The sequence below is a fragment of the Macrosteles quadrilineatus genome, unplaced genomic scaffold (assembly GCF_028750875.1).
Source record: "Macrosteles quadrilineatus isolate MER2022 unplaced genomic scaffold, UCM_ALF_1.0 Scaffold_1__1_contigs__length_201487025, whole genome shotgun sequence".
Taxonomy (NCBI): domain Eukaryota; kingdom Metazoa; phylum Arthropoda; class Insecta; order Hemiptera; family Cicadellidae; genus Macrosteles; species Macrosteles quadrilineatus.
In genome coordinates, this window is record NW_026542594.1 from 95,398,774 (window position 1) to 95,425,903 (window position 27,130).

Genomic DNA, 27,130 nt, shown 5'->3' on the forward strand with positions numbered 1-27,130 from the left:
TCGTCAATAGACTATGTCTGTGAGCCACTTGAAAGTAAAATTATGTTAATAGTTTATGGCAGATCTATTTAATTCTATAAAAGGTAATATAAGTATGTGTAGTATAAGCCCTACTGCAATTAATTGTTCGTGTGTGTATATTTATTTAGTGTTTTGGCGTTGAATGTCAGTGTTGTATGGAACACACTGTAGTGAAGATTCTACATTCTTGAGTCAGTGGTTGCATACCTGCTGGTAAATTGATTTCACATATATTATTTATATTTACTAGGCGAAACCCGTCGAAATCGACGGTTGCTTTAAAGGCTTGCGACAATTCTTCTAACTGTGACAAAAAGATGAAATTATAAAAAATGTGAGCATTTATTGCACTAGTTACAAAATGTGGTTGATCATTCATATTTCTTATACCGTCCGTCATAGGAGTTATTGTTCCTATGTTAACTGGTTTATCTTATTTTTGATGAATATAATATAAACAACGCTTTTGGAAGAATCTTCAAATATTATTAAAATCGTATCGGTGGATCTTTTGTGGAATATGCTTGTAGTAAAACTGGCTTTTAATCTTGAAATGAGGGACCTCGTTCATATGGTCATGCGGCTTCATTGGCAACAAATAATGCAAATGACAAAGCAATGCTGCATTTCCAAAAAGCAAATACTGTCAATTGTTACGTCAATAGTGACGTTTACATGCATTGTTGTTAATCAACGTATCTTAGAAAGGATGAGAATATCTAGTTCAAAAGGAACACGACCTTTGTCATGACAGTAACTGCTTAATAATGGTAATTACTCTTTGTGAAATTTGTTTTATTGGGTAAGGTTTCTGTGTTAAGATATTATTAGACACGATAAGAGCACAATAAACTTCTCCTGCAGATGAATAATCCGTTGGTTAAGAGAAATATAAGCCAAATTAATACATGTCACAATCCAAGCGCATTAAAATGGCTCTTGCCTGAGATTTTTTGTAGTATCGAGTTTAAACATTTTTTATGTTGCTATCTGGGTAAGTTACATGGTATTTTTTAGGCTGCTGCTCGGTGCACTTTGAGACAGTTTTTAGAGATAAATTTAATGGTTTTTCGTTGCTTAGTAGCGCTAAATAAACATGCACAACCCTTTTCGTTAGTTTAAGAACATTCAAGGGCTCTATATTATGTTTTCACTAAGCTGAATGAATTCATCGAAGTAACCTCTCTAAAAAGTTTGCAGTAAAAATTTATGACTTTACATAAAAATTATTAAAAATTCAATCCAGTTGCTGTAAACGACTTTTAATTTAACAAAATATGGACACGGCTCATATGGGCAACGTGCCCTTCTGCACTTGTATTATTTTGTATTGAATAATTGAAAACATGTGTGAAAATAATCTCAAGAACCTATGATGAATATCTGTCTTGAATAATATGACAAAACATAGGCTAAAGTGGTCAAAAAGGCAGACATCAACCCGTACAATAGATACCTATAAGATAATTCAATAAGAAATATTTTTTTAAGAGTCATTGTACTATTAAGATTTTCCAACGATTTCGTAATGGAACGTTATAAATTATCATCTTATTGTAAAACATGACATGATGCAGAACAATGTTAATTTTAAAATCAGAAAATTACTTTGCAAATGACAATAGTTTCTTCAAAGTCTTGAATAATAGGCCCTATGTTATAATATAGGCAAAAGTGGTCGAAAGGGCAGAAACTACCCAAATAGATAAAAGTTAACTCGATAAGAAATAGCTTTTAAGTGTTACTGTGATATTACGATTTTCCATTTATTTCGCAATAGAACTATATATTACTAAACATGACATGATGTAGAAGAAAATAAATTTTTAAATCAGAATAAAAATATTGCTAATACATTATTTTGACAAATTCAGTAACTCCCTATAATATGTGTTGTTTGAAATACAATTTAAATATTAACAGCGGTTTCATTAAAAAGTACTGACAAATTATCCATATGGCCATAATGTAAACAGCTTCAGAGCTGTTAAGTAAAGAGTTAAGTTAATACAAAATACCTAAGTTAAGTTAAGTTAAGTTAAGTTAAGTTAAGTTAAGTTAAGTTAAGTTAAGTCCTAAGTTAAGTTAAGAGCTGAAGGGAACTTTAAAGGCCTCTGGGGCAGAGCCCCAAGGGAATTTAATTCGTTTTTCTTTTGATGGCTCATCTACAGACCGAGACCTTTCTTTGGACACCACTACCAAGTTTCTACACCCATCCGTTCTCTCAAATTAGTGGAGTTTCCAATTAAATATTTACATCCACCCATGTTAATCTTATGGGAGAACACCCAACTTTGATGGAAGATCCTGCCCAAACTAATAAATATTTCAAAAATAAAAACCACTTGCAAAACTACAGATCAGGGACATTTTTTGACACTTTAATCATAAAAATTGGTCCGAAAATGAGGGAGGAGTTATGTTAACAAAAATCGGCTTAGCGTATTATGTATATAGATAGATAGATTAGAATCTGTTTTTGCTATTATTCTATTGTTACAACAACTTCCAATTAAAGATAATTAACCATAGTTAACTAATTGCAAATGATATAACTGTTGTACCTGTTACATATTCTAAAATGCATACTCAATAATGCACCACAACTGCATTCTAGGTGGATACCTCGTAACTAATTATTTTTCATCTAAATATATAAAAGGCAAAGCCCTCACTGACTGACTCACTCACTCACTCATCACTAATTCTCCCACTTCCCATTTACATAGAAGGCTGAAATTCGGTACACCGATTCTTTGGGCATTAAATAGGAAAACTAAGTAGTTTTTATTCTGATCGGGCTTTCGGGCTCCGCCCGAGTGGCTCTGGAGTTTCCCATGTTAACCTTATGGTTTTTCATATTTAAAAGGAATTTATTAACAGCTGTTTCAATTAAACAAGTTGGTTCTGTTCTATGATGTTCAATAGCATTAAAGTTACAAGGATTACCAACAGGGTGCAGCACTATTATTTTTTTTTAATTTATGACTTCAGCCAATTTGCAACCAAAAGGTTCAACCTGGAAGCGAGTTAGCGTAGCGAACGAGCTAACCTGAAGGCAAGTGAGTTGAGTGAACGAGCTCCAACCTAAAGGTGAGTGAGCGTAGCGAATGAACTTCAACCAGGACGTGATTGAGCCATGCGAACGAGCTCACTTGTGAAGTAAAACGGGGCAAAGCCCGCGGGTACAGCTAGTACATATAAATCCCAAAGTACCCATGAACTTTTGAGAATACTACAAGTCACACCCCCTTAAACCATATACTTAAAATGTTCGTCATGACGAGAAACCTTGCCCAAAACTATCCATTATTTTATAAATTGCCCTTTAAGGTCGTAATTCCTTTCTAAAGGGAACTTTCCATATACCTAATGTTAATAATACCTCAGCTGTACTTATTTGTTTGTTATTCTTTCAATTTATTACCTTATTAAAATTAGGTGTGATTATTTGTTTGTTTTACTGTATTATGTTTTTTTTTTATTTTAGCTTAACTTAACTAATCAATTTTTTACTTAATACTTAAGAAGTCAAACGGGGTGAAGCCCGTGGGTAACAGCTAGTTCATATAATTTCAATTCAACAATTCACCAGGCATTTTGATGTCGACATGTGTGTGTACATATAGTATATCATGTAATATATACATAATTATCCATCGATATACTATGCATAGCCATCAATACAATATATCTGGGTTTAGTATATCGATTGTTTAATAACTGACGTTTCTATCATTAGTTTACTTAATTCGAACTTGAGAGTTTAAGCTTTTATTTTTGATACTTAATATCCATACAGTAGCTAAGAGTTTAAAAATGCATCTACCGTTTCCGCATTAAAAGTGTAAGAATTTGTTGAGTTTCATCGTAGGCCTGGTGGCAAGGAAATTGACAATATGTTTTCTGTTTTAACTCGAATTCAAGTTTTCGATACTACCGGTACCTTTAAATATATTTACCAATTGAACAATAAAATTTATCGGCAGAGAAAGAAACAAGGTCGTTGCCAATAGTGCGTTGGTGATGTGATTTGCATATTGTCTCAGGTGATACAACCTCGCCTGCTAGGATTGGATACACATTATTTTGTATTCACTCAGACGGGCAACAAGAAAATGATATTTTAGTAAAAATGTTTTTGCTCAATAAAGTAATATTCTTTGTTTGAAGTTCGTTGTTGTTCGTTGTTGTTCAATGTATAATAAACCTTTGAACAACAAAGTAATATTATTTGGTCTTACCTAAATGCAAGGCAGACTTAAAACTTTGGTAACTTACAATTTTCGCTTTCAATTTATCTTAAACAGCCACCACAAACAAAAATACAATTACATTGGAACAATTCTCCAATTTACTTTATATCTATAATACGTGAAGCAGTTGTTTGTAAATTTACCAAGTTTGATCAAAGTATACATTTGAAGAGTAAAAAAATCATATCTATTTGTAGTTTTGCAACAAGATTTTGGAATTTGAACTTTTTATGTAAGCCTACACATTGACATTATGAAGTAATGGATTTTATTTTTTGCGAATTTCCCTATAGGGAAGTATCTATTACCGTAGGTGGCACGGTAAGACCTAGGCCCGGGACCGATTTTCTCTTTCATTTTGATGTCCCTGGAGGCCAAAAACACTATTCTTTCAATATTGGAATTGTTTGGATTTGTTGTGATTTTCTATCCATATTTCGTTGTTATTTCGTCACCAGCATGGCAACCCATGTTTTAGATTCTTATTGATCATCTTTCTAATTTAGTTAAAATATAACTTGGATTTTGAATAAGCTTATATTTTCATTTCATGTATTCAAAAAGCTAATATTGATGAATCTATTCTTCAACAGAATTTAAATAAACCAACACGCCTAATGCTTAAATCTATATATTAATAGGCAAGCATGTTTTCTTGAACCCCTCTTTCTCAGCTCGTGTGCATTGCAGGGAAAGTCTATGCATTCTGTTATAAAGCAATTTTTCTGAAGATGGACAGAATTCCATTATAAATTAAAATACCGTTGGCTCAAAAATAAGCACAAAAAATGATTTTTTTTTTACCTTATGCGTAGCCATGCTGGTGATAAAATAACAACGAAATATAAACAGAACATCAAAACAAATTAAAGAAATTCCAATCATATGTTTTATTTACAGCGTGGGGTGAAAATATATAAGTCTGTACATTACATATTTTTGGTCGAGTTTTCGACCACTGGACGACCTCTTATACTGATAAAAATAAACAATTTTCCTTTCGCTTTCTGTTTTCGTAATACCACCATTCCCAAGGAAGATAGTCATTAGGTGGTATGCTGGTTCTCTGAGTGGGAGGGGGTTTTGTGTATTACGTGGCATAAATAAGTTCACCGACGCTTTTTGATATATTTAAATGTGGGAGGGTTTCGGTGCACTGGAATTTTGAAAGTGCCTAGTAGATGGTCGTAAGTAATACACTATTCTTATCTTTGTTTGTAATCAAACTTCAATCGTCGTTCCCTTAGTTTCTAACTGTTAAATCACCAAATATCTTAGCTATGGGGAGTTAAGGGACTGTTCTGTAAATCGAACCCAGGGTTAACTTGTTTTTCTATATTCCATTATGATGAATGGATCACAAATCCCAGCCAGGTCACGTTTAGAGGCAGTGGGCTGTGGCTGTACCTTAGGCTATATAAAACAACTTAATGTAAAGTTACAGTCGACGGTAATAGCTCCTTCACTCAGTGCCGCAAAATCTAAATGGTAGTAGGACAGTAGTTGATTTTCTTTGCAGATTTAACGTTAAGTTATAGTCAAAAATATAGTTCTACGTGCAATGCTAGTATATAGTATAGCTATTTATAGCTTTACAATATAGTTTGTTATTTTTTCTGTCAAAATTATATAGATAAATTATATGTTTACTTTCTCCCCCCTATATAATACACATATTATAGCATATATGGAAAAAGTATTGGTTTCATAAACATTTTGGAGTTTGAGTTTTGAGTTGATATATCCATCCGTTGGACCTCCCTGAACCCCAAAAAGATTGTTTTCGAAGCAACAGACCTCTTTGAAATGTCACACATTTTAAAGAAATTTGGTATGTGTGTACTAATCCCAAATCCGTGGTATCTCCAGTTCTTTTCATGTTTATTATTAATGGTGATTTCCCCACGAAATCCATTAAATAACGGAAAATCGGGTTTTTAACGGCTAAAACAATTTTGATTACAATTTAGTATGATATACCTAAGCCTTTTTAACTTGAAAAAAATCTTAAAAGCTCTATTGTTCTGTAAAATTACGATTCAAGTTATTGCAACTTATTTCGTGATTTTTCCATAAAATAATAATTCGAAAATCGGATTTAAGAAATGGCTGAACAGGATTTAATTAAAAATTAAGTGTGTTTATAGTACTTTTTACCATTAACAATCTCCTTTGTTGTAAAAACTACGGTTTAAAAGTTATTGCAACTTTTTCCCATTAAATAGTTACTCTTACCGCTTTCCAAACAACATGATTGGGTTGCTGTCAAGCAAATAGGAAAAAGTATGTGTCAGATTGTTGATACCGTTGATTAACTATCATTTATTTTAAACTAGCTGCTGTACCCGTGATTCGCAACGGAGAGGACACTGAAGAGCAAAATTTTGATATCTAAATTGGTTGTATAAAATAGTTACACATCTGCCTTGGGTTTCAGAAACAAAATTTCATTGGACCTCTTAGTTTGAAAAAAATTAACTTATAAGGCTGTCTAGTAAAAATTATATGAGGTGCTGGTGCATGTATGACACGCCTAGGCTATTTAAAAGTTTACTTAGTTGAAAAAAAAACTTAGCCTACATATTAGGTTAATGGCTAAAATATAATTGCACACCATAGGGTACTGCATTAAAGCAAAAAAAACAATTTAACTTATAATGATTTCACATAAAATAGATAGGCCTATGTTGTACCCTAACTACTGAACTTTTGTCAGGAATTTTTAACCTGCAGTTTATTATGTAAATATCACAGTAAGCAAACATAAAATAACGGAAAACTTGTATTACATTCTGTAAGAAAGCCAACCCCTATTATCGTTAATCAGGGCACAAATTTTATCAATGTAAATAAGAAATCAACGCCATTTAATACATACCAGTTCTTATTTTTATTCGTTCCTTAGTTCATTGTATTTACATTAATTTGCACACTGACAATTGAGTAAAGAAATAGTTACAAATATTTAATTGATTTTAGTAGCAAAAGTGAATTGTGTACAGCTTAGTTTTGTGATATTCTCCATAGTAAAATTAAAGCAGTGTTGTATAAAAACACAACAACTGGGGAAAAAATCTACTGTAATGGGATGTGTAAGTTATGTGGAATTAAGTATTTTACCATCTTGGCACTGAATCGAAACCACTCATGAAACAAAGCTCAAAAGGCTTTTGATTTTATAATAGGTAGCTTACAAAGTTTAAACTTCAAGTATTTTTAGTAGGTATTCTAAGTAAATAAAAAAGTTAGAAGTAAATATACGTAGTAGCTACCCGGACAAAGGAAATGGTAGTATAATTGAAATTTAGTTTGTAAGTTGAATGAAAAAGCAAATAATAATGTAAATATAGTCACTTAAATGTTAAAATATAAAATTGTTTTCTTGTACTTTGAAAAAAATTCATCTATTTAAAATCTTAATCCAAACATGACACGTTATTCAGTTCAAATTTATTAACAAACTAGCTGTAACCTGCGGGCTTTGGTCCGTTTAACTTCTTAATTTTCAAGATGATCTCGTTCGCATGTCTCAATCACGTCCTGCTTGGTTGAAGTTTGGGTACTTCCCTGTTAAAGGGAACATTCATTATTATCGATGACTTTTTTCTATATATAAATTTTTTTCCTTTACGATACATTAGAAATTTACAGCTGATATTTAGGCTAAAATATAGTATATTATATAGAAAGAAATGAACCTGTTCTAAGCTAACCTAACATAACCAACCAAACTTGCTGTACCATTTAAAAATTCCGTTTGATAACAGAAAAGGCGAGTGGAGAATATTAAATGAAGTTTTTAAATGTTACAGCAAGTTTGGTTAGTTTGTTAGGTTAGTTTAGAACAGTTTTATTTTTGTTTTAAATTTTTGATTGTCGATTCTGAACAATATTTATTTATCGTAGTTGTCAGCTGATATGTTTCAATTTGTTAATATCGATATCTCGAGAAAAAAATCATCGATAATAATGAATGTTCCCTTTAACAGGAAAGTACCGAAGTTCGTTCGCTACGCTCACTCACCTTTAGGTTGGAGCTCGTTCGCTGCTCTCACTTGCCTTCAGGTTAGCTCGTTCGCTACGCTAACTCGCCTCCAGGTTGAAGTTCGTTCGCTACGCTCACTCACCTTTTGGTTGCAAATTAGCTGTTGTCATAAATTAAATAAATAATAGTGCTGCACCCTGTTGGTAATCCTTGTAACTTTAATGCTATTGAACATCATAGAACAGAACCAACTTGTTTAATTGAAACAGCTGTTAAGATTCATTAATTCTATTTCTCATAAGGTTAACATGGGAAACTCCAGAGCCACTGGGGTGGAGCCAGAGGTCGGAGGGTAAAATCCTTTCTCATTGAGCGTCTACTACCCAAAAGGAAGATGCCTGCCAAGTTTCAGGTTCCTAGGTCTTATGGTTTCTGAGATTTCGTGATGAGTCAGTGAATGAATGAATGAGTCAGTGGTATTTGAGCTTTATATATATACTAGTGTACCTGTTGCTCGAATTCGAGCAATTGCAAAGCATTACGGGCGACTCAAAGATTATGGAAATACTCACGATATACACAACAGTTAGATATAATCAAAATCTTTTGTAAATATCTTATCTTTTTTCAAAAAGCTAATCTTGTTTTTTAGTGTTTTTAGTGTAAAAAAAACACATTATTTCTATTTCTTCTACTTGGTTGTGTTCTATGACTTTTTCTATGTTTCCATTGTTTGCAAATCGGTTATTTCAATGATTGCTCAAGAAAGTAGCACAGTGTTAATTCAGTTTTATTTTTAGCCTATATCAAATTGTCCAGGATTTCTCGCTCTTTTCCATTGTAACAATTACACCAACCCAAGTTTCGTCTACGGATGCAATATGCCAAAGAATATCACCTACGTACAATCTCCAAGAAGTGGTAAAAACGGCAGAAACCAACCAATACAATAGATATAAGTTAACTCTATAAGAAATAATTTCAAAAATTTCTGTGATATTAGGATTTTCCACTGATTTGGTAATAGAACATTATATTGCAAAACATGATACGATGCAGAAGAAAATCAATTTTAAAATCAGAACAATCCATTGCAAATACTGTACTTCATTTTGACAAATTCAATAAATCACAATTTAAATATTAACATCTGTTGCATTAGAAAGTAGTGTAGAATTATGCATATGGTCGTAATGTAAACAAATCTGAATAGGCAACTTTAAAGGCTTCTGGGGCATAGCCCCAAGGGTATTTACCTCTTTCCTCTTTTGATGGCTCATCTACAGACCAAGACATTTCTTTAGAGACCCCTACCAAGTTTCTACGCCCAGCCGTTCTTTCAAATTAGCTGTGACAAAAACCCCGTTTTCCTCCATAAGAATAACATGGGATGAAAATTTAAAGGCTACGGGGGCAGAGCCCCAAGGGAATTCACCATGTTTCTCTTTTGATGGCTCATCTACAGCCCAAGACCTTTATTTAGACACCCCTACCGAGTTTCTACGCCCAGCCGTTCTCTCAAAATAGCTGTGACAAAAAAAAACAGTTTCAAATTAATATATAGATAGATAGATTCTTCTGTTTCCATGAAAATATGTACTATTACAACTATTCTCATAATCATAAATATTTAGAATCTTCGGAGCAGAACCTGTGCCACTTACCCTCTGCTCTTTGAACTTTCAAGTTAAAGTATTTACTGCTGACTTCAATTCATAATTTGATTATTTACATTCTTCCAATAGCTCTATAAGCTTAACATATAAACTTTACAGGCCAGTTGGGCTAAGCCCTAAGGTTAAATACATAACTGAATATGCCTATACGTTAATCGAGACAAAAACGAAACCAACGAATCAAAAATCATTAAAATTGGTCCAGCCATTCTTGAGTTATAAGTGGTGTAACTAACACGACTTTGTTTGATATAAGATCACATTTATAATATTAGTAAGATGTCAAAGTTAGATGGCATACCACGGTTTAAAACATATTTGTAGCTTAGACAATAATTATTTTCTTTCAAGAGCATTTTATATCATAAAATTTAGAATAATTTAATGTTAAAAGAAAGCAATAAGGTAAGTTTATTAAAAATACTATAATGTTTTATATAGCTCGAGCAGGGGGCCGGCGTTCACAAGCGGGGCAGTGCATTAACTGGTTGTGTTTCGTTCCAAGCTTTGCCTTTATGATTGATCGCCCCTTCGTCCACTCGCACTTAGGCCTAGGTGTTAACTTCCACTGACCAGTGATAAATCGTGGTTATGACAACACAGAAAGAGATGTAATGAAATACAATTTTATTCGAACAAATATTGCAACTGACTTGACTTTTAATTAAATATGTTGCTAACTGGTTTTACGGATTACAGTACATGAACAAAGCCAGTGCTGGGGAGATAGCTGGTCTAGTGGTAGAGCGCGTGACCTCCGGTCCCTGAGGTCCCGGGTTCAAATTTCACAAATCACCAATGGATTTTTCTAAGTGATAATGTCGCAACCCCTAGGTCTAGCCTGAAGTGGCTAATATAAAAAAAATATTCCGGTCTGGTGACTAGAATCCTAGTAAACATGTTTACCGACAAGGTTCATAATCGTTCAGTTGTGAGACATAGCTTACTGAAATCAGGCAAATCAGTAAAACAAAATTTGTAAAGGGTGGTAATAGTTATTTGTGTAACTAGTGAGCAAATGCCTTTTGCACTTGTGTTACTCATTATATTTTTCCTACATTCACAATAAAGCATATAAATAATCTTTCAAACACTATACAACACGTTTTTCAACTAGGTTAAACCCAAGCCATGAACGGAATGGGAAATACTGCACCAGCTGATTATAGTCGTAGTATCTTTAAGTGTTACTTATTTTCAAACGTATACACAGTAATAATCAGTTAAACAAATTATAAACAATTAGATTGTTCTTCAAAAAATGCCAATAAAACATTTTCTGGCAGTTTTGTAACTGTCTTACTCGCGCGCCAAGAGGAAAATAGTTCGCATGCTCGTTCAATAATTCTTTTTTTTATTTTTCAGGTAACAGGTTTAATGTAACATGTTTTCAGTTTCTGCTATTTCTGGTCTACCATTATATTCACAATCACTTTCATCGAGTTAATTATATTTAAACATGTTAGGCCCACTTATAATTCATCTTTCAAATACTACACTTCAGGTTATGTTCAAACCAAGCGTTGAAGTAAAATGCAATATAAACTATAAACGCGACATGACAGGTTAAATCGTAGTTATAATAGTCAATCAGCTGATCATAGTATTATTATCTTTAAGTGTTGCCAACCTATTTCCAAGCGTACATGGATTACGTGCATAATAAAACCACGCTGTTTTGTGTTGTTTGGTTAGAGCCATGATGTGCGCCAAAGTATAAACCGTACGACAAAGTATAAACCGTGCGACAAAGTAAGTGAATGCAGTAATTAGCAGCTTTCTGTACTATAAACAGTGCAAGTAAGCCAACTTTGTCAGGTGACTGTAGGAAAAAGTAATATTGCTAGCAAGGGTTCCTAGCATATTTAATCCTAATTAAAGATAATGTCAATGTTAAATGTGTTGATATTCCTGCTATTAAGGATTTACTTGTAGAGAAAGAACTTGAATGCTGTTTAGTAGAAATAAAAACTAGTAAATTCACTTTTGTACTTGGTTGCTTATATAGATCACCTAAAAGTTCAAATTTAGATGTGTTTTTTGAAAATTTTGAAATACTCTTAAATGTCTTGAACAAAAAATACAAAAATATCATAATTACAGGCGATTTCAATATAGATGTATTAACTAAAGATAGTAGATGTAAGAAATGTGTAAATATTTTGTCTAGTTTTAATGTGAAGTACTTGGTTGACTTCCCTACAAGGGTAACAGACCACTCAGAAACTGCTATTGATAATTTTGTAACTAATATTGACCCTAGCCATTTTAGAGTAACGGGTATAGTAACTCATATATCTGATCACGATGGCCAAATTATGGAGTTTAAGAATATTAAAGCAATAACAAATAATTTGATCAGAAAAAAAATAAGAAAGTATGATTGTAATAATATACATTCTTTTTGTAAAAGTTTAAGTTCTGAGTCTTGGCCTGCTGTTTTCCAATCTACTGTCTTTACTAAGTATTATAGTTTTTATAATATTTTAAATACTATTTTGATGTTCACTTTCCAAAGCAATATGTTACTGAAAAACAATATAAAGCTAATAAATGGATTGATGAAGTGTTGAGAACAAAGCAATCTGAAATTGTTAAGCTAGAAGCACAGTTTAGAACACATAAAGATATAAATCTAAAATTAGTAATCAAAAATAAGAAAAAGGATCTCAAACATCAGATTATAAACAATAAAAAGAGATATTTTGAGAGAAAAGTCATGAGCTCAAAAAATAAAATTAAAACTACTTGGAATCTGGTAAATGCAGAAACATGCAAACCTTCTAAGATAAATAAAAACCTTAAAATATTTTATAAAAATAAATATATTACAGAACCAGTTATGATTTGTGAAACATTTAATAACTTCTTTGTGAATGCTGTTAAAGAATTAATTATAACCAACATAAAATCAAATCACTTAACAACCACTTGCAATCCGACCAATGTGTTTTCCAAAATCACATTTAAATTTAAAACAGTAACAGAAAATGATGTAGGAAAAATATTATCATCACTGCAAAATAAGCTTTCCACAGGGAATGATGATATTCCTATCACAATAGTTAAGGCATCATGGCAATTCATATCCATTCCTTTGACTCATATTATTAATCACTCATTAATGTCAGGTATTTTTCCAGACCACTTTAAAGTGGCAAAAGTAATCCCCATTTTTTAAAAGGGGGACCCCGAGGATGTCAGATGCTATAGGCCTGTATCATTGCTTCCTGTATTTTCAAAAATTTTAGAGAAGATTGTGTACAACCAACTTTTAGATCACCTTGAAATAAATTGCCTCTTAGATGAGCAGCAGCATGGTTTCAGACGAAAGAAGTCCACCATAACAGCAGGTGTGGAATTTGTTGAGTCAATCATAAATTCAATTGATAAAGGTGAAAAAGTCATTGGTATCTTTTTGGACCTGTCTAGAGCCTTTGACACTGTAGACCACAGTACTCTCATAAATACACTAAGCTCTCTTGGAGTTAAAGGTACAGAATTGGCATGGTTAAAATCTTACATTTCAGATAGGAAACAGTTTGTAGAAATAAGTCATTATTTTAATCATTCAAAACCTATATATAAGGAGACATATAGTTCGAGCTTGCTAAATATACAATATGGAGTCCCCCAGGGATCAATTCTAGGTCTCTTGTTATTCCTCTGTTACCTGAAGGGTCTACCAGGGGTGATATGGGACAAGAACAATAAAATTTGTCTCTATGCCGATGACACTAACATGATTGTAACTGCCAATAGTAAAGAAAACCTAGAAATTGCATCTCATATTAACTTATCAATGATTAAAGATTTTTTTAATAGTAAAAACCTTCTGCTGAATTCACAAAAATCTAATTTTGTAACATTTACAACCAAACAGACTAAGCAAAAATTAAATCCCACAATATTCATTGAAGAAAACTTAATAGATCAATTAGAGAAAACAACTTTTTTGGGATTAGTTATTGATGAAAACCTAACGTGGAATGACCATGTAAATCTTGTAGTTAAAAAAACAAGTGGTTTGTATGCTCTTCGGAAAATGATAACCTCTTGCAATATTGAAACTTTAAAAACAATATATTTTGCCTTAATCCATTCACAAGTGTCTTATGGTATCTGCATCTATGGGTCAACCTATAAATTAAACATGGATAGAATATTACTCCAACAGAAAAGGGCATTAACGGTAATTTTGAATCTAAAAAAAAAAATCTGATGTAGTTAAAAATGATTTTTCCAAATTGAAAATATTTACAGTTTACAGCCTATTTATTTTTGAAACAATAAAATTTGTAGTATCTAACAATAAACTAACATTTGCTAATACTGTCCATAGCTATAATACAAGACCCCATCGATTGGTTGAACATCATAAATTAGAGCTTTTTAAAAAAAAAATCACCTATAAAGGAAACAAATATTTTGATCTTTTGCCACAAAATATCAAAAAAGAAAGAAATAATACAAACAGATTTTTAAATTTGGCAAAAGCATTTCTAATCCAATCAGCTTTCTTTTCTATCGGGGAGTTTTGTTCTTGACTCTTTTGATTTTGACTCTTTCTCTTAATAATTTAGAATACAATTTAACCTTATGTATTTTTTGAATAACCATCTCACTTAGTTTTAGTTCCCATGACTCTATTTCATGTAACTATATGTTTGCATATTATGAAATAAAGATATTTTGATTGATTGATTGATTGATTTATTGATTGATATTTGATATTTTGTCGCACAAAGTTTAATAACACATGTTTAATGTGGTGAATTATTTTTACTAATTTCTATATTTTAAGCTATATATTCTATATTATTATGTTAAATTCTATATGTTATTTAATTAAACACAACTGAAGTTTAACAATGGAAATTGAGGGAGAGGTGACAATTGAATGAGAGCCTGATATAATGTTTTCTAAAGCTCTAACCATGGCCCCCGCCAGCAAAAAGTCATCGACCAACTGTAGTTTTACAGCTAGAGGTGAGTTTAAACCCGTAGGTAACCAGTTCCCTGTTCATCGCATACTTTTATAGAATACTCTTACAAAGAGACAACACCTAACCATTTCTCTAAACCACAGATTCAATCCTCATCATTATTCTTAAATAACTAGAATTTGAAATAAAAACTTACAACTTTGTTCTTTCAACCTTGAACAAATGTGTGCACACGTTAAGAATTATAATCGTAATAATTTCCTCATTCTACGAACAAATGGTGAATTAGTTGTCTAAAGTCCCTGCGATTGATAGAAAAGATACAATAACTAAAATAGCGATATCAACTATTTGTTATTTTATCATTTTGAACTTGGTGTGGTTTTATGAGAAATGTTGAATGCAAAATAAAATTATTCTTGACATTTTTCATCAAACCATCCATTTTTAGAGCTGGGAAGGTATAAACATTCAAATGGGTACAATTTTGAAATTTCAATTAGGACCATGTTAGTTTTACCCTGTAATTTCTCTACGGAGAAGTAGTTATTACCATAGGTGGCACGGTAAGACCTGGACCCGGGACCGAATTAATTTCGGGAACAAAAAAGTAAATCGGTCCTGGGTCCAGGTTTTACCAGGAGTACTACGATACTAGCTTATTCCCTATATGGGAAATTCGCATGTGTGTTTCACATTTTAACCCTCAAAACGTAGAAATTCTCTATTTTCAACAGTCACCGAAGCGTGACTTTGGTATACTGAAGCGTTGTTGTACGTAAGTACGTATAAAGTTCACGGAGAAAATTGCCAAAAACTGTGGTTTTAAAAACCACATATTGTCCTTATTGAGTAAAAGATAACTATTGTAGGCCTAGTTAGATTGTTTATAAATATATTTTGATCGAATTTAACAAACTTATTAATTCGTATTGTATATTATTTACATTTTTCATAAAACGCACTTTTCTTCTTCCCTGTATAGTCCAGGACCTGACTAGGGTTCTGTGTTCATATCGTGTATTGAGAATTTTGCTTTTGCATTTCAATATAGGTGTCTTAGAGGAAGTGTTTTCCACTCGGGTGTCAAGTTCCCACCTGGTACGTTTTCGAGCTATGAAGTAATCAAGATGGCGGCTCGGCAATTTTTAAATGCGTATATTTCGCATACCGTTTAACGGATCGGGATGGTTTTTTTTGTTTGAAGATATTTTTTTTTACATACTATCTTTTTTGTATTAACACATTTGTTGTTAACTTAATATTTACCCCACAATATTGAAAAACGTTGTTTATTACTATTATTATTATTATTATTATTATTATTATTATTATTATTATTATTATTATTATTATTATTGTTTTGCTTATAACTTCTTAACTACTGATAAAATCAAATACCACCCGCTGCAAAAGTTGCAGATAATTCTATACCCTTTCCAATGATACCAAACAATATGTGATTAGACCTAAAAATAAAGCAAAGAGATCGAATAAACCGTAAACAACACTGAAAAAGGTGTACGGTCCGGGAAAGATTAAGTCCTGGACATGACTAGGGTTCTGTGTGCATGTCGTGTATAGAAAATTTTGCTTTTGCATTTCAATATAGGTGTCTTAGGAAGTGTTTTTCACTCTGGTGTCAAGTCCGCACCTGTTACGTTTTCCAGCTATGACGTCATCAAGATGGCGGATAGGGAAATTTTTAAATGAGTATATTTCGCATACCGTTTAACGGATCGGGGCGATTCTTTTTTTGGTTGTAAGATAATTTTACAGAACATGTTTTTTGTATTTACACTTTTGTTGTAAACTTAATACTTATCTCACTATATAAAAAAACTTGGTTTTTAATATCATTGTTTTTGAATTTTTCCTCATAACTTATTAAACGCTTATAAAATGAAATAACTACCCACTACAAAAGCTGTAGTTAATTTTATGTCCTTTCCAAAGATACCAAACAATTATTGTTTGAAACTAAAATTAAAGCCAAGAGATTAAATAAACCGTTAACTTAACATGGTAGAAAGACCGGAGAATATTGCGGCTGGAACAATTCTTCAAATGCGTATATTTCGCATACCATTTAACGAACCGGGATAGTTCTTTTTTTGTTTGTAAGATATTTTTTAAAACTACCTTTTTTATGTACACCTTTTTTGTTAACCTACTATTTATCCCACAATTTTAATAAACGTACATTTAATTGTTGTTTTTATTTTACTTTTGCTAATAACTTTTTGACAGCCTATAAATTGAAAAACCAACTTCTTACTAAAGTTGTAGACAATTTTATACCATTTCCAATGATACCAAACAATATGGGTTTGTAAATAAATATAAATCAAAAGATTTAACAAACAATACATAAACACTGAACATGGCACAACGTCCAGGAATGATTCCGTCCGGTTTCATTATTATGATATTTCTCCCGTTTATTCTACTAGTGCAGAATCGATTGTCTTTAATAATACATTTAACCACCTTTTTATATGTGTGTAATAATCATCAAGGTATTGAGCTAAGGGGCATCCACTTTCTTAAGTTGCAGCACGAATTATTAGTTACTCAAGTAACGAAAGTGAAATTAGTTAACCGCTTGATAAAATCATCGCCAAACACAATATCCGAATATTTTGCGTTTATTTTTATATTTGCGTTTAGTATTTGAGTAATGAGATAATAAATCAGCGAAGGTTACAGTCCAAGTCAACGAAGGAATGTAACAAATTATAAAATATGTTGGCAACCCTGATATTTATATCAGTCAGCTGTGATACAATCCAAAGTTAATCGTTGCCTTCGATGTAAATATTGACTGTCCTTACGCACGTGCGAAAGATTATGTTGATTACGTTCTTAGTGAAGATTACCGATGTCTACAGTAACTCATTTCGGAAATGAGTTACTGTAGACATCGGTAAATTTCGCCAGGGCAATTGCAAAAACATTAATTGTTTGGTATCGTTGGAAAGGACATAAAATTATCTACAGCTTTTGTAATGGGTAGTTATTTCATTCTATAAGCGTTTAACAAGTTAAGAGGAAAAATTCAAAAACAATGATATTAAAAACCACGTTTTTTAATATAGTGAGATAAATATTAAGTTTACAACAAAAGTGTAAACACAAAAAACATGTTCTGTAAAATTATCTTACAACCAAAAAAAGAATCGCCCCGATCCGTTAAACGGTATGCGAAATATACGCATTTAAAAATTTCTCTATCCACCATCTTGATGACGTCATAGCTGGAAAACGTTACAGGTGCGGACTTGACACCCGAGTGGAAAACACTTCCTAAGACACCTATATTGAAATGCAAAAGCATAAGTCATAAGTCATAAGTTCTTAATTCCAGAATTACAAAATTACATTGCATTGGAATAGTCAAGTTTATAATGAAATGTACAAAAGATTCTCTATGCACGACATACACACAGAACCCTAGTCATGTCCAGGACTTAATATTTCCCGGACCGAACACTTTTTTCAGTGTTTGTTTACGGTTTATTCAATCTCTTTGCTTTATTTTTAGGTCTAATCACAAATTGTTTGGTATCATTGGAAAGGGTATAGAATTATCTGCAACTTTTGCCACGGGTGGTATTTAATTTTATCAGCGGTTAAGAAGTTATAAGCAAAACAATAATAATAATAATAATAAAAACAACGTTTTTCAATATCGTGGGGTAAGTATTAAGTTTACAACAAATGTATAAATACAAAAAAGATAGTTTTTAAAAATATCTTTCAAACAAAAAAGAACCATCCCGATCCGTTAAACGGTATGCGAAATAAACGCATTAAAAAATTGCCGAACCGCCATCTTTATTACGTCATAGCTTGAAAACGTACCAGGTGCGAACTTGACACCCGAGTGGAAAACACTTCCTAAGACACCTATATTGAAATGCAAAAGCAAAATTCTCAATACACGACATGCACACAGAACCCTAGTCAGGTCCAGGACTAGTAGCAGCAAACCAAAGCGGGCATCTGGTTAACGATGCGTTGTGGAAAAAGTGTTCTCGATGCCCGAGGTTTGGGTGGTTTCTTTACCGGAGACACCGTGTAATGGCAAAACTCGCCACACACCACCACTAAATACATTTGTACTTACATACACACATTTGTACAATTTTTTACCATTGTGGTAGTATAATGGCAGCATACTCATTAGAAAATATTATTATTTTTTTGAAGACTCGCAGTGTTCTTTCAATGTTTTTAACTCAAATGGTCACTTGTTTTCGAATTGTACTGTACAGTAAAAAAGATATTATCAAGATAGGTACAGCAAAGGGCCTTTTCATTGAAGAGTTTGAATTCCAATAACAAATAAATGAATGGATAAACTTTTCCTTATACATGAGTGTTTATCAGTGCAAAATAGTTTTGAGGAATTAAGGAAAAATCAAAATTTTTTTAAAGCTATAAAAATGTAGCGCATGTATCGCAGGGCAGCTTCCCCTCATTGAGATAGGGCTTGATTATTTGACAATTTGATCGACCCATTTCTGTGCTTGTCCCATATCCAGCGTAAGCGTATTTGTGAATTTATGTATTTGGATGAACCCGAAAACCATCGGTAAATCTGTGCACAAGCACCTTCGGCTTATTAAAATTGTCGAAACATTAATACCAATCGTGTGAACATAAAAATCGCGTAGAGTGTAGACGCTTTATTATGAATTACTGCATCATCAGTTTCAGTAGGCCGGGTCTGCAGTGTTGCCACATTCGTTTCGCCGGGACCTTGTATTGCTTGGAGGTTGGAGGGGGCCATGGGTATATACATGATCTATATGCACGATACATGAACGAATGAATAAAGTGACTCCTGTTTGTTTCCAGGAGCGTTCTTGGTGCCCTACTGCATCATGCTGTTCGTGGGAGGAATCCCCCTGTTCTACATGGAGCTGGCCCTGGGACAGTTTCACAGGAAGGGAGCTATAACATGTTGGGGGAGGATAGTTCCACTGCTCAAGGGTGAGTTCAAACTTGAATGACAAAGTACTGTAAAGAAGTAGAGTTCTAACCGGGATGGGTCCCATGTCACACGCGGCCCATCAAGATTACGTAGGAAAAGTTGATAGAGTTAGGTTATATAGGTTGTGGTGGTAAAAATATAACACCCGCTGCAGCAAACTTATAGACTAGGCTAATTTCTATTTGCCTCATTAGATTATCACTTAAATATTTCCTCAAACATGTCATATTCATTCTATACTTAAATAATACTAGATTCGACGAGTTCTTTGGTTTGCTGCCTGCGACAGGGATGGTAATAAAGTGTGTTTTAGTAAAAATGTAATAGCTTAGTATGAAATCAATTAATTTGCCAAGTTCGATAAAAATATACACATAAACTAGCAAACTATAACAATTTACCTATTCTCCAAAAGATTGTCATGGTAATATTTAATTTGCTTTTTTTGAATTTTCTCCATAACCATTAAACGTACGTTGTTTTCTTGAGCTCTAAAAAAGGTCTAACGATGAATTGGGAAGTTCTTTGTTTTGTTTTGTTTTGCAAAAAAATGAGGAAAACCAATTTTTACTTTCTCTCCATATACCATAGTATATGGAGAAAGTATTGTTTTCGCAAATTTTTCGAGTTTGAGTTTTGAATGGATATATCCGTTTTGGGCCCCCCTGGACCCGAAATAGTATATTTCATTACTAGGACCGAAAGTGGCATTTTCCGGCGCGCGCTCAAGTTTTTGTGTGAGGCGAAGCCGAACACAGGGAACCCCAATTTCACGTGCGAGGCGAAGCCGAGTATGTGAGAGCTATTTTCACGTACGAGGCGAAGCCGAGGACGGGAATAATGCAGCAAGTGCCGGATAATAACTTTCGGTACGAGTTATGAACGATACTTTTCATCACGACGCATAAATACACAAACACAGAATAGCAGACATCAGTAGTATTACAACTAATTTATTTCTCAACTAATTTGATTAAACATCAAAATAAAATAAAATCTTCTTAAAGGAAACGTACGTTTTTTTCGATTAATTTTTAGAACATAACAATAACAGAAAATATTCTACAGGAAACTTACGTTTTTTTTTCAATAAATTTGGATTAAACAGTAAAACAAAACATAAAAAACAACTTTTGACAATACATACAGCTGATTCAAATCATTAAATTAACCGTAAAAAACACCAGCGCACGTAGTGAGTAAATGGAGAACTAATTGAGAGCGAGGGAAAGTAAATTTAGGGAAAATCAGCTGATCGATTTTCCCTCGCCCTAAATTAGAGCTTGGGAAACGACTACTTTCATTGATGTCAGCTGTTATCGAAAATAGTTAGAGTATTGAAAAAGTGGTTTTCGAAATTATGTCCGTCAACCCCCATAGCTGTAAAAATTTAGGTTCAAAAGTTATTGTAACTGATGTTATTTTCCAATAAAAACCCAATTAAAAAAACGTAAAAATGGATTTAAAAAACCGATTCCGATTTAATTTCTTCTGATATGGCCCTTATAACTCTAAACAAAATAGTGCATCCCTTCATTCCTGTTAAAATGACCATTCAAAAGTTAATGATACTTTGTGATTTTACCTATTAAATATCATAGTTACTCTCATCGCTTACCCTTGATAAAGGTTGTTGACAAGCTAATGGGAGAAAGTATGTGTCAGAATACTAATACCGTTTATTACCTTTTAAATCCCGTCTCCATAGTCCGATCATGCTGGTTCGTAAACTTGCTCTAACGCTAAAAATAAATTTTAAAAGTTGTACCTATATATAGAGCACTAAAGTAAATTTATAAAGGCTAACGAAATAATAAATAATAACGGGGCTGTTATGCGCTCTTATTTAAAACACTAGATAAATAAATGTCAAAGATTATTATCAGGTCTTACTGTGGTGTGGCTACTACACAATCACACTTGTTAAGAATTAATTGTACACTAAATAAACATTATGGATTTAAATTTAATGTTTTAATCGTATATCTAAAAATAATGTCTGTGTCTGTGGCTTGACCGTGCCACTCAAATTAAAACATTTACTGTATTTTAATGGCCTTGTCATTTTAGCGTGTAAGCCCTGGAATCGGAAATACACTTATGACGCTAGTCTACTTATTCAGTGTGTGAAATAAAGTAATAAATGTGGAACATAGAAATTAATTAGGCACCATATCTAACTATTTACTAAGTAGCCTATATCCGAGTGGTAAAAGTGCTTACTTTTATTTCAGAGGCTGCTGATCAATCCTGAGAAACATCAAACATGGACATTGTCGTTTGGCAAATAATGTGTTAGGGCATCCCAATATACTTTTTCCTACAGTTACCTGACATAGTGGGCTTCCTTGCACTGATTAAGTACGCCAAGTAGCTAATTGCTTTATTTACTCACTTTTTCCACACTCACATTTTTTGCCACACTCACATTTTTTGCCGCACTACTTTTTTCCGCACTCAAGTTTTCCAACCAATCAACACAAAACAATGTGCTTTTATTAGGCACGAAATACGTGTACGCTTGAAAATGAGTTGGTAAAAATAAAGATACCGTAGTATCTAGATACCGTAACTACGATTAGCTTGAGCAGCGTGGCGTTTCCCATTTTGTTTAACGCTTGGTTTTAACCTAACCTAAAAAAGTGTTGACTAGTGTTTGAAATACTAATTATTTATATAATTTATAGTAACTGTAGGACAAATTTAATGTGTAACACGAGTGCAAAGTGCCTTTACTGCACTCGAGAAACTTTCCACGCTCGCCTGCGGCTCGTGTGTAAACATTTCTCTCATGTGCAGCAAAGTCCCACTTCGTGCACTATACCAGAAAGTAAAAAGACTAGGATCCACCCCAACTTACCGCAAACAACTCAAAATATTATATTTTTAGGCTCTACTTCATTGCTTAGCTCAGGTATTATTTTAGTTACTGTTCATATGCACGTTTTGATCATTTTTAACAATGTACGACAAAAAAGAGGTTTGTTTATATTCGTTTGGTCGCCATTTCAAAGTAAAGTCATTGAATATATACCCTATAGTATGGTAATGGTAAAGTATTACAACTATTAAAAGTATTAAGTATTCGTTTTAACGTGATAGAAAACGTATAAACTTTGAGGGTCTATTGAACCTTTTGAGGTGTTACCGCAAAAATAAAAGTTGAGGAACTTGCGTCGCGAATAATTTTCTTAAAAGCAAGAATGACAGTTGGTGAAGCAAATTAGGGAGGCAATTCGGGCTCTTCGACGTCATTTAAGGGCGGAAGAACGCAGTCAAAGCGATGGTCACCCCATCATTCCCTCTCACTCTCACTCTCTCTGCCTTTCTCTCTCTTATGTCACCTCTCGTGGCTTTTCACAAAATTTAACACGTTATTACGTAGGGGAAAATTGGGTGAGCTTTAAAAATCTGTATCTCTGCTTTGAATTTGTAAATTTCTTCCTATTCTGCCTCTCTATGATACTGAACTTGGTCAACATTGTATGAAATTAAATTAAATGAAAAAGTGCTATCATAATGTTGCATTTAAAAAAAGTACTAGAACAGCTATAGCAGAATCTAAATTTCTTTAGAAGTAGTAGCGAAAAAGTTAAAAATCATTGCCACAAGCCCTTTTGAAACTAATATCATTTTGATTATATCATATTTAAATCTGCTGTCTTAAGTGAGCGTAAAAGTCGAACAACGGGTTTCAATCTCTAGAGCATATGGCAATACTTACTTTGTGTAATTTTTCAGTTCTCTTAGTTGTGTTTCCAAGTTCAGTGCTTTAATGTGTTAAAAAGTGTATTTCTATTCAACACAAATCTTAAGGTTTCTTAATTAGTTGTTGTTCTGAAAGTGAACCTCAAACTCACGGCTTGTACCAAGAACACCTACTTTCCAACCTTGTAGAGTTTTTTTGTTTTTTTTTTTTGTTTTTTTTTGTTTTTTTTGTTTTTTTTAGGGAGATGAGGGAAAATGCTTTTAAGCACACAGGTAGCCAACCTGTATTGTGAGACTCCTGAAAATTATCAGACGGTTACCTCCCGCTATCTCCGCGTCCCACCACCTCCGTGTACCGCTATCTCCGAATTTCAGAGTGACACCTATAATCCTCGGTTACTTCCTGCGTTAAGACTTTCCGTCTAAACCTAACCTAACCTAACCTAACCTTACCTGACCTAACCTAACCTAACCCACGGGTTAAATTTTCAATTAATCTTCCATCCACGGGGCTTCGCAGCCGTGGATGTAATGACAGCTAACAACGCAGGCAGTGACGGGATTATAAGGGTCACCCAAGAATTCGGAGGTGGCGGGACAGATTTGGGTTCGGAGATGGCGGAACGCGGAGATAGTGGGAGCACACGTATCAGACTACTCACTAAAACCCCCCTCTACTCTGTTGGACACAGACCTGGAATTGTTTGTCACATTACTTCAAGTCAGGCCAACATGTGACCTAAGCCCTTTAGGGCTCGCACCGTTTCTGGCATTTAGATTCTTTATGACCTACACCGCATCCCGGTCAAGGTCTAGCTTCTTGGCGCGGAGAATACCCTGGATGTAATGTGACACACAGGTCCAATTGTCCTCACCCTCCGTCATAATCGGTATGACCATGTCCACCGACAGCAGTCCTACTAACTGTTGAGCCTCCAGGCGGGGCCTTTCCCAGCGCTGGCAGTGGAAAACCCTTGTAGCGATACACGTATACTCAATGGTAATATACTATTTACAATAGGTGCACAATAGTTCCCTGATAGTAATGAATACGTCAGGAGTGGTCGTTTTGCGCTACATTGTATTTGTAGAACTCAGACCTGATCACTGTGAAGCTTGATATTGCTTTGCGATTTGCAGTTTCCTTCAAGGAGATGTTCCTGAAAAACAATTATGAATTTTAAATAAATGTATACACAACAGGGAATGTTATCCGTCAATCCACAAAATTTCCAACGAGATAGAGTAGTAATATGTCAATCTCCGAGCCTCACAGTAACTGCAGGGACTGGAGGGGAACGAACCAGGGGGAGTTCACTCTTGTACTCGGACCGCGTAACTTCGTGCTACTGTTATGATATGGGGCAGCACGATGTTACTCGGTCCAAGTACAAGAGTGGACTCCCCCTGGTTCGTTCCCCTCCAGTGAATTATTGTTTATTTACACAGCCACTGAGGTAAAAATTTGCCTCGTTAGAAAAAGGCTATATTTTTATGTTGAGGGTAGAGTAAGTAATTTATTTACCAAATCAATCTATAATATTGATTGTTTTGTCCGTGTGGGGAACCTTGGATCACAAACGAAAAGCAAAGCTACACAGTAATGTTTGAGTTGGAGTTCTAAAATAATTTAATCACAAACTGAGTGTTTCTCGTGTGCACACTACGTCATGGTAGGCCTATTTACAACAGATGACTAAATGTATTATTGTCACCTTAAACCACAGCCACTTTGTCTTCTTTTCGACCAACAGCGTCAAAAAAGTGTGGACTTTAAACATGTAATTTACCGTGCCATACCCTGTACGTTGTGTTTATCCTCGTCCCTACACCGACGGCCCTACAAATCATAATCAGCTGGTGTCTGGTAAAATGCATCGCCAAGTTTTGAAACACCATTTGATTAAGCAGGCGACAAACAGCTGTTTTCCGGACTAACTTATACAGTTTTAAGTCCATTAAAGCAAAGTAGTGTGGCGAAAAATGTAATCGTTGCGGTTGCGCTACATCATTGATGTTATAGGGATCGGCTACTCCGTGGTGCTGATCGCCTTCTACGTGGACTTCTACTACAACGTAGTGATCGCTTGGGCCCTCCGCTTCTTCTTTGCCTCATTCACCAACATGCTGCCCTGGAGCACCTGCGACAACGAATGGAACACCCCCAACTGTCGACCGGTATGTTTGCCCTTGCTCTCTTTATGTTTTGTATCCAGAGTTCAAGCAATCATTTAATTATATTTTCAAATTGATGTATTTTTCTCACAGGTATAACTTTAAATGCTAATAGCTATGCATTTCTTGAGTAAATATTGGTGTTTAGATGGAAGTCCTGCTGTGGAAAGACGAGGAGGAAGCAACAACGAACTTAAGCATGATTCAAAACAGTTCCACTCTCTCCCAGAACCTCACCAAGGACAAGTCATTGCTAACATCAGCTTCCTCAGAGTACTTCAGGTGAATAGCCAACAGTCGTTATATCACTCTGTAGGCCTACTTAACCATAATTATACTAGTTCGTATGATTGATCACTCAATGCTAACAAAATCTTATAGAAGAATTAGTAAGTTTGAAAGTACTCTGTCATTAATATTGACACATGTAGGATACAGTTGTTTATATTCCAGCCGTGCTATTCTGGAGCTGCATCGCAGTCAGGGGCTACACGACCTAGGGAATATCAAGTGGGACATGGCACTGTGTCTATTCATAGTCTACGTCATCTGCTACTTCAGTCTTTGGAAAGGCATCTCGACCTCGGGGAAGGTAAGAAAAATAACTAATCACTAGAAATGCATATTACAATGTTTGTAAATTTGTTTTTGAGAGTAAAAGAATTTTTAACAAACGTTTGTAAAGAAAATGTTTAAGAAGACTGGACGTTCTAGGTGGTGTGGTTCACTGCCCTCTTCCCCTACGCCGTGCTGCTGATTCTTCTCATCAGAGGCATCACTCTACCAGGCTCCGCTGAAGGCATTCGATACTACCTCAGTCCTAACTTCTCATCAATCACAAAAGCGGAGGTATTGTGCTGACTGCAGGTCTACGTTATACCAACTTAGGGTTTGTTGGGACTTTTTATGCTCGACTTTCTAGCAACAGATAGATCGATATATATAATACACTACGGATACGGCATCCACAGATGTATTTAAGGAGAGGCAGGAAATGCGTTTACACACTCAGGTAGTGGGTAAGGTGTAGTGTGGGACTCCTAGCCTTGAAACACTTGTCGTACTTAATTAGAACTAGGCCGAGCTGGCCTACGTACTACTGTACTTACACTCACTTCATTTTTGGACGTTTACAAACTAACAAGGCTGGCACTGATAGAGCCAGAAATGGGTTGTGATTAGTTTTGAGATTGGATAATTTTGCCCTAAATAGTTTGAATTATCTATATCTATACTATTATATAAAAATCTAATGGTGTCTGTCTGTATGTGTATTACTAATAGGTGCAAAAACTACTAAACCAACTGGGCTTAAATTTTACAAAAATATACCTACCATACCAAGGACCATTATAGGACTATTC

At 34.1% G+C, this 27,130-nt stretch overlaps 1 protein-coding gene across 1 annotated transcript in view; it reads left to right on the forward strand.

Annotated features, from left to right (window-relative positions):
* Window positions 1–27,130, forward strand: part of LOC128990791 (sodium-dependent dopamine transporter) — a 118,038-nt gene that overhangs the window by 31,069 nt on the left and 59,839 nt on the right. The window contains exons 2-6 of the mRNA XM_054413410.1: window positions 19,748–19,882; window positions 25,615–25,769; window positions 25,915–26,048; window positions 26,220–26,358; window positions 26,481–26,615. Coding sequence (XP_054269385.1) covers window positions 19,748–19,882; window positions 25,615–25,769; window positions 25,915–26,048; window positions 26,220–26,358; window positions 26,481–26,615 — 698 coding nt within the window. The remainder of the gene's footprint in view (window positions 1–19,747; window positions 19,883–25,614; window positions 25,770–25,914; window positions 26,049–26,219; window positions 26,359–26,480; window positions 26,616–27,130) is intronic.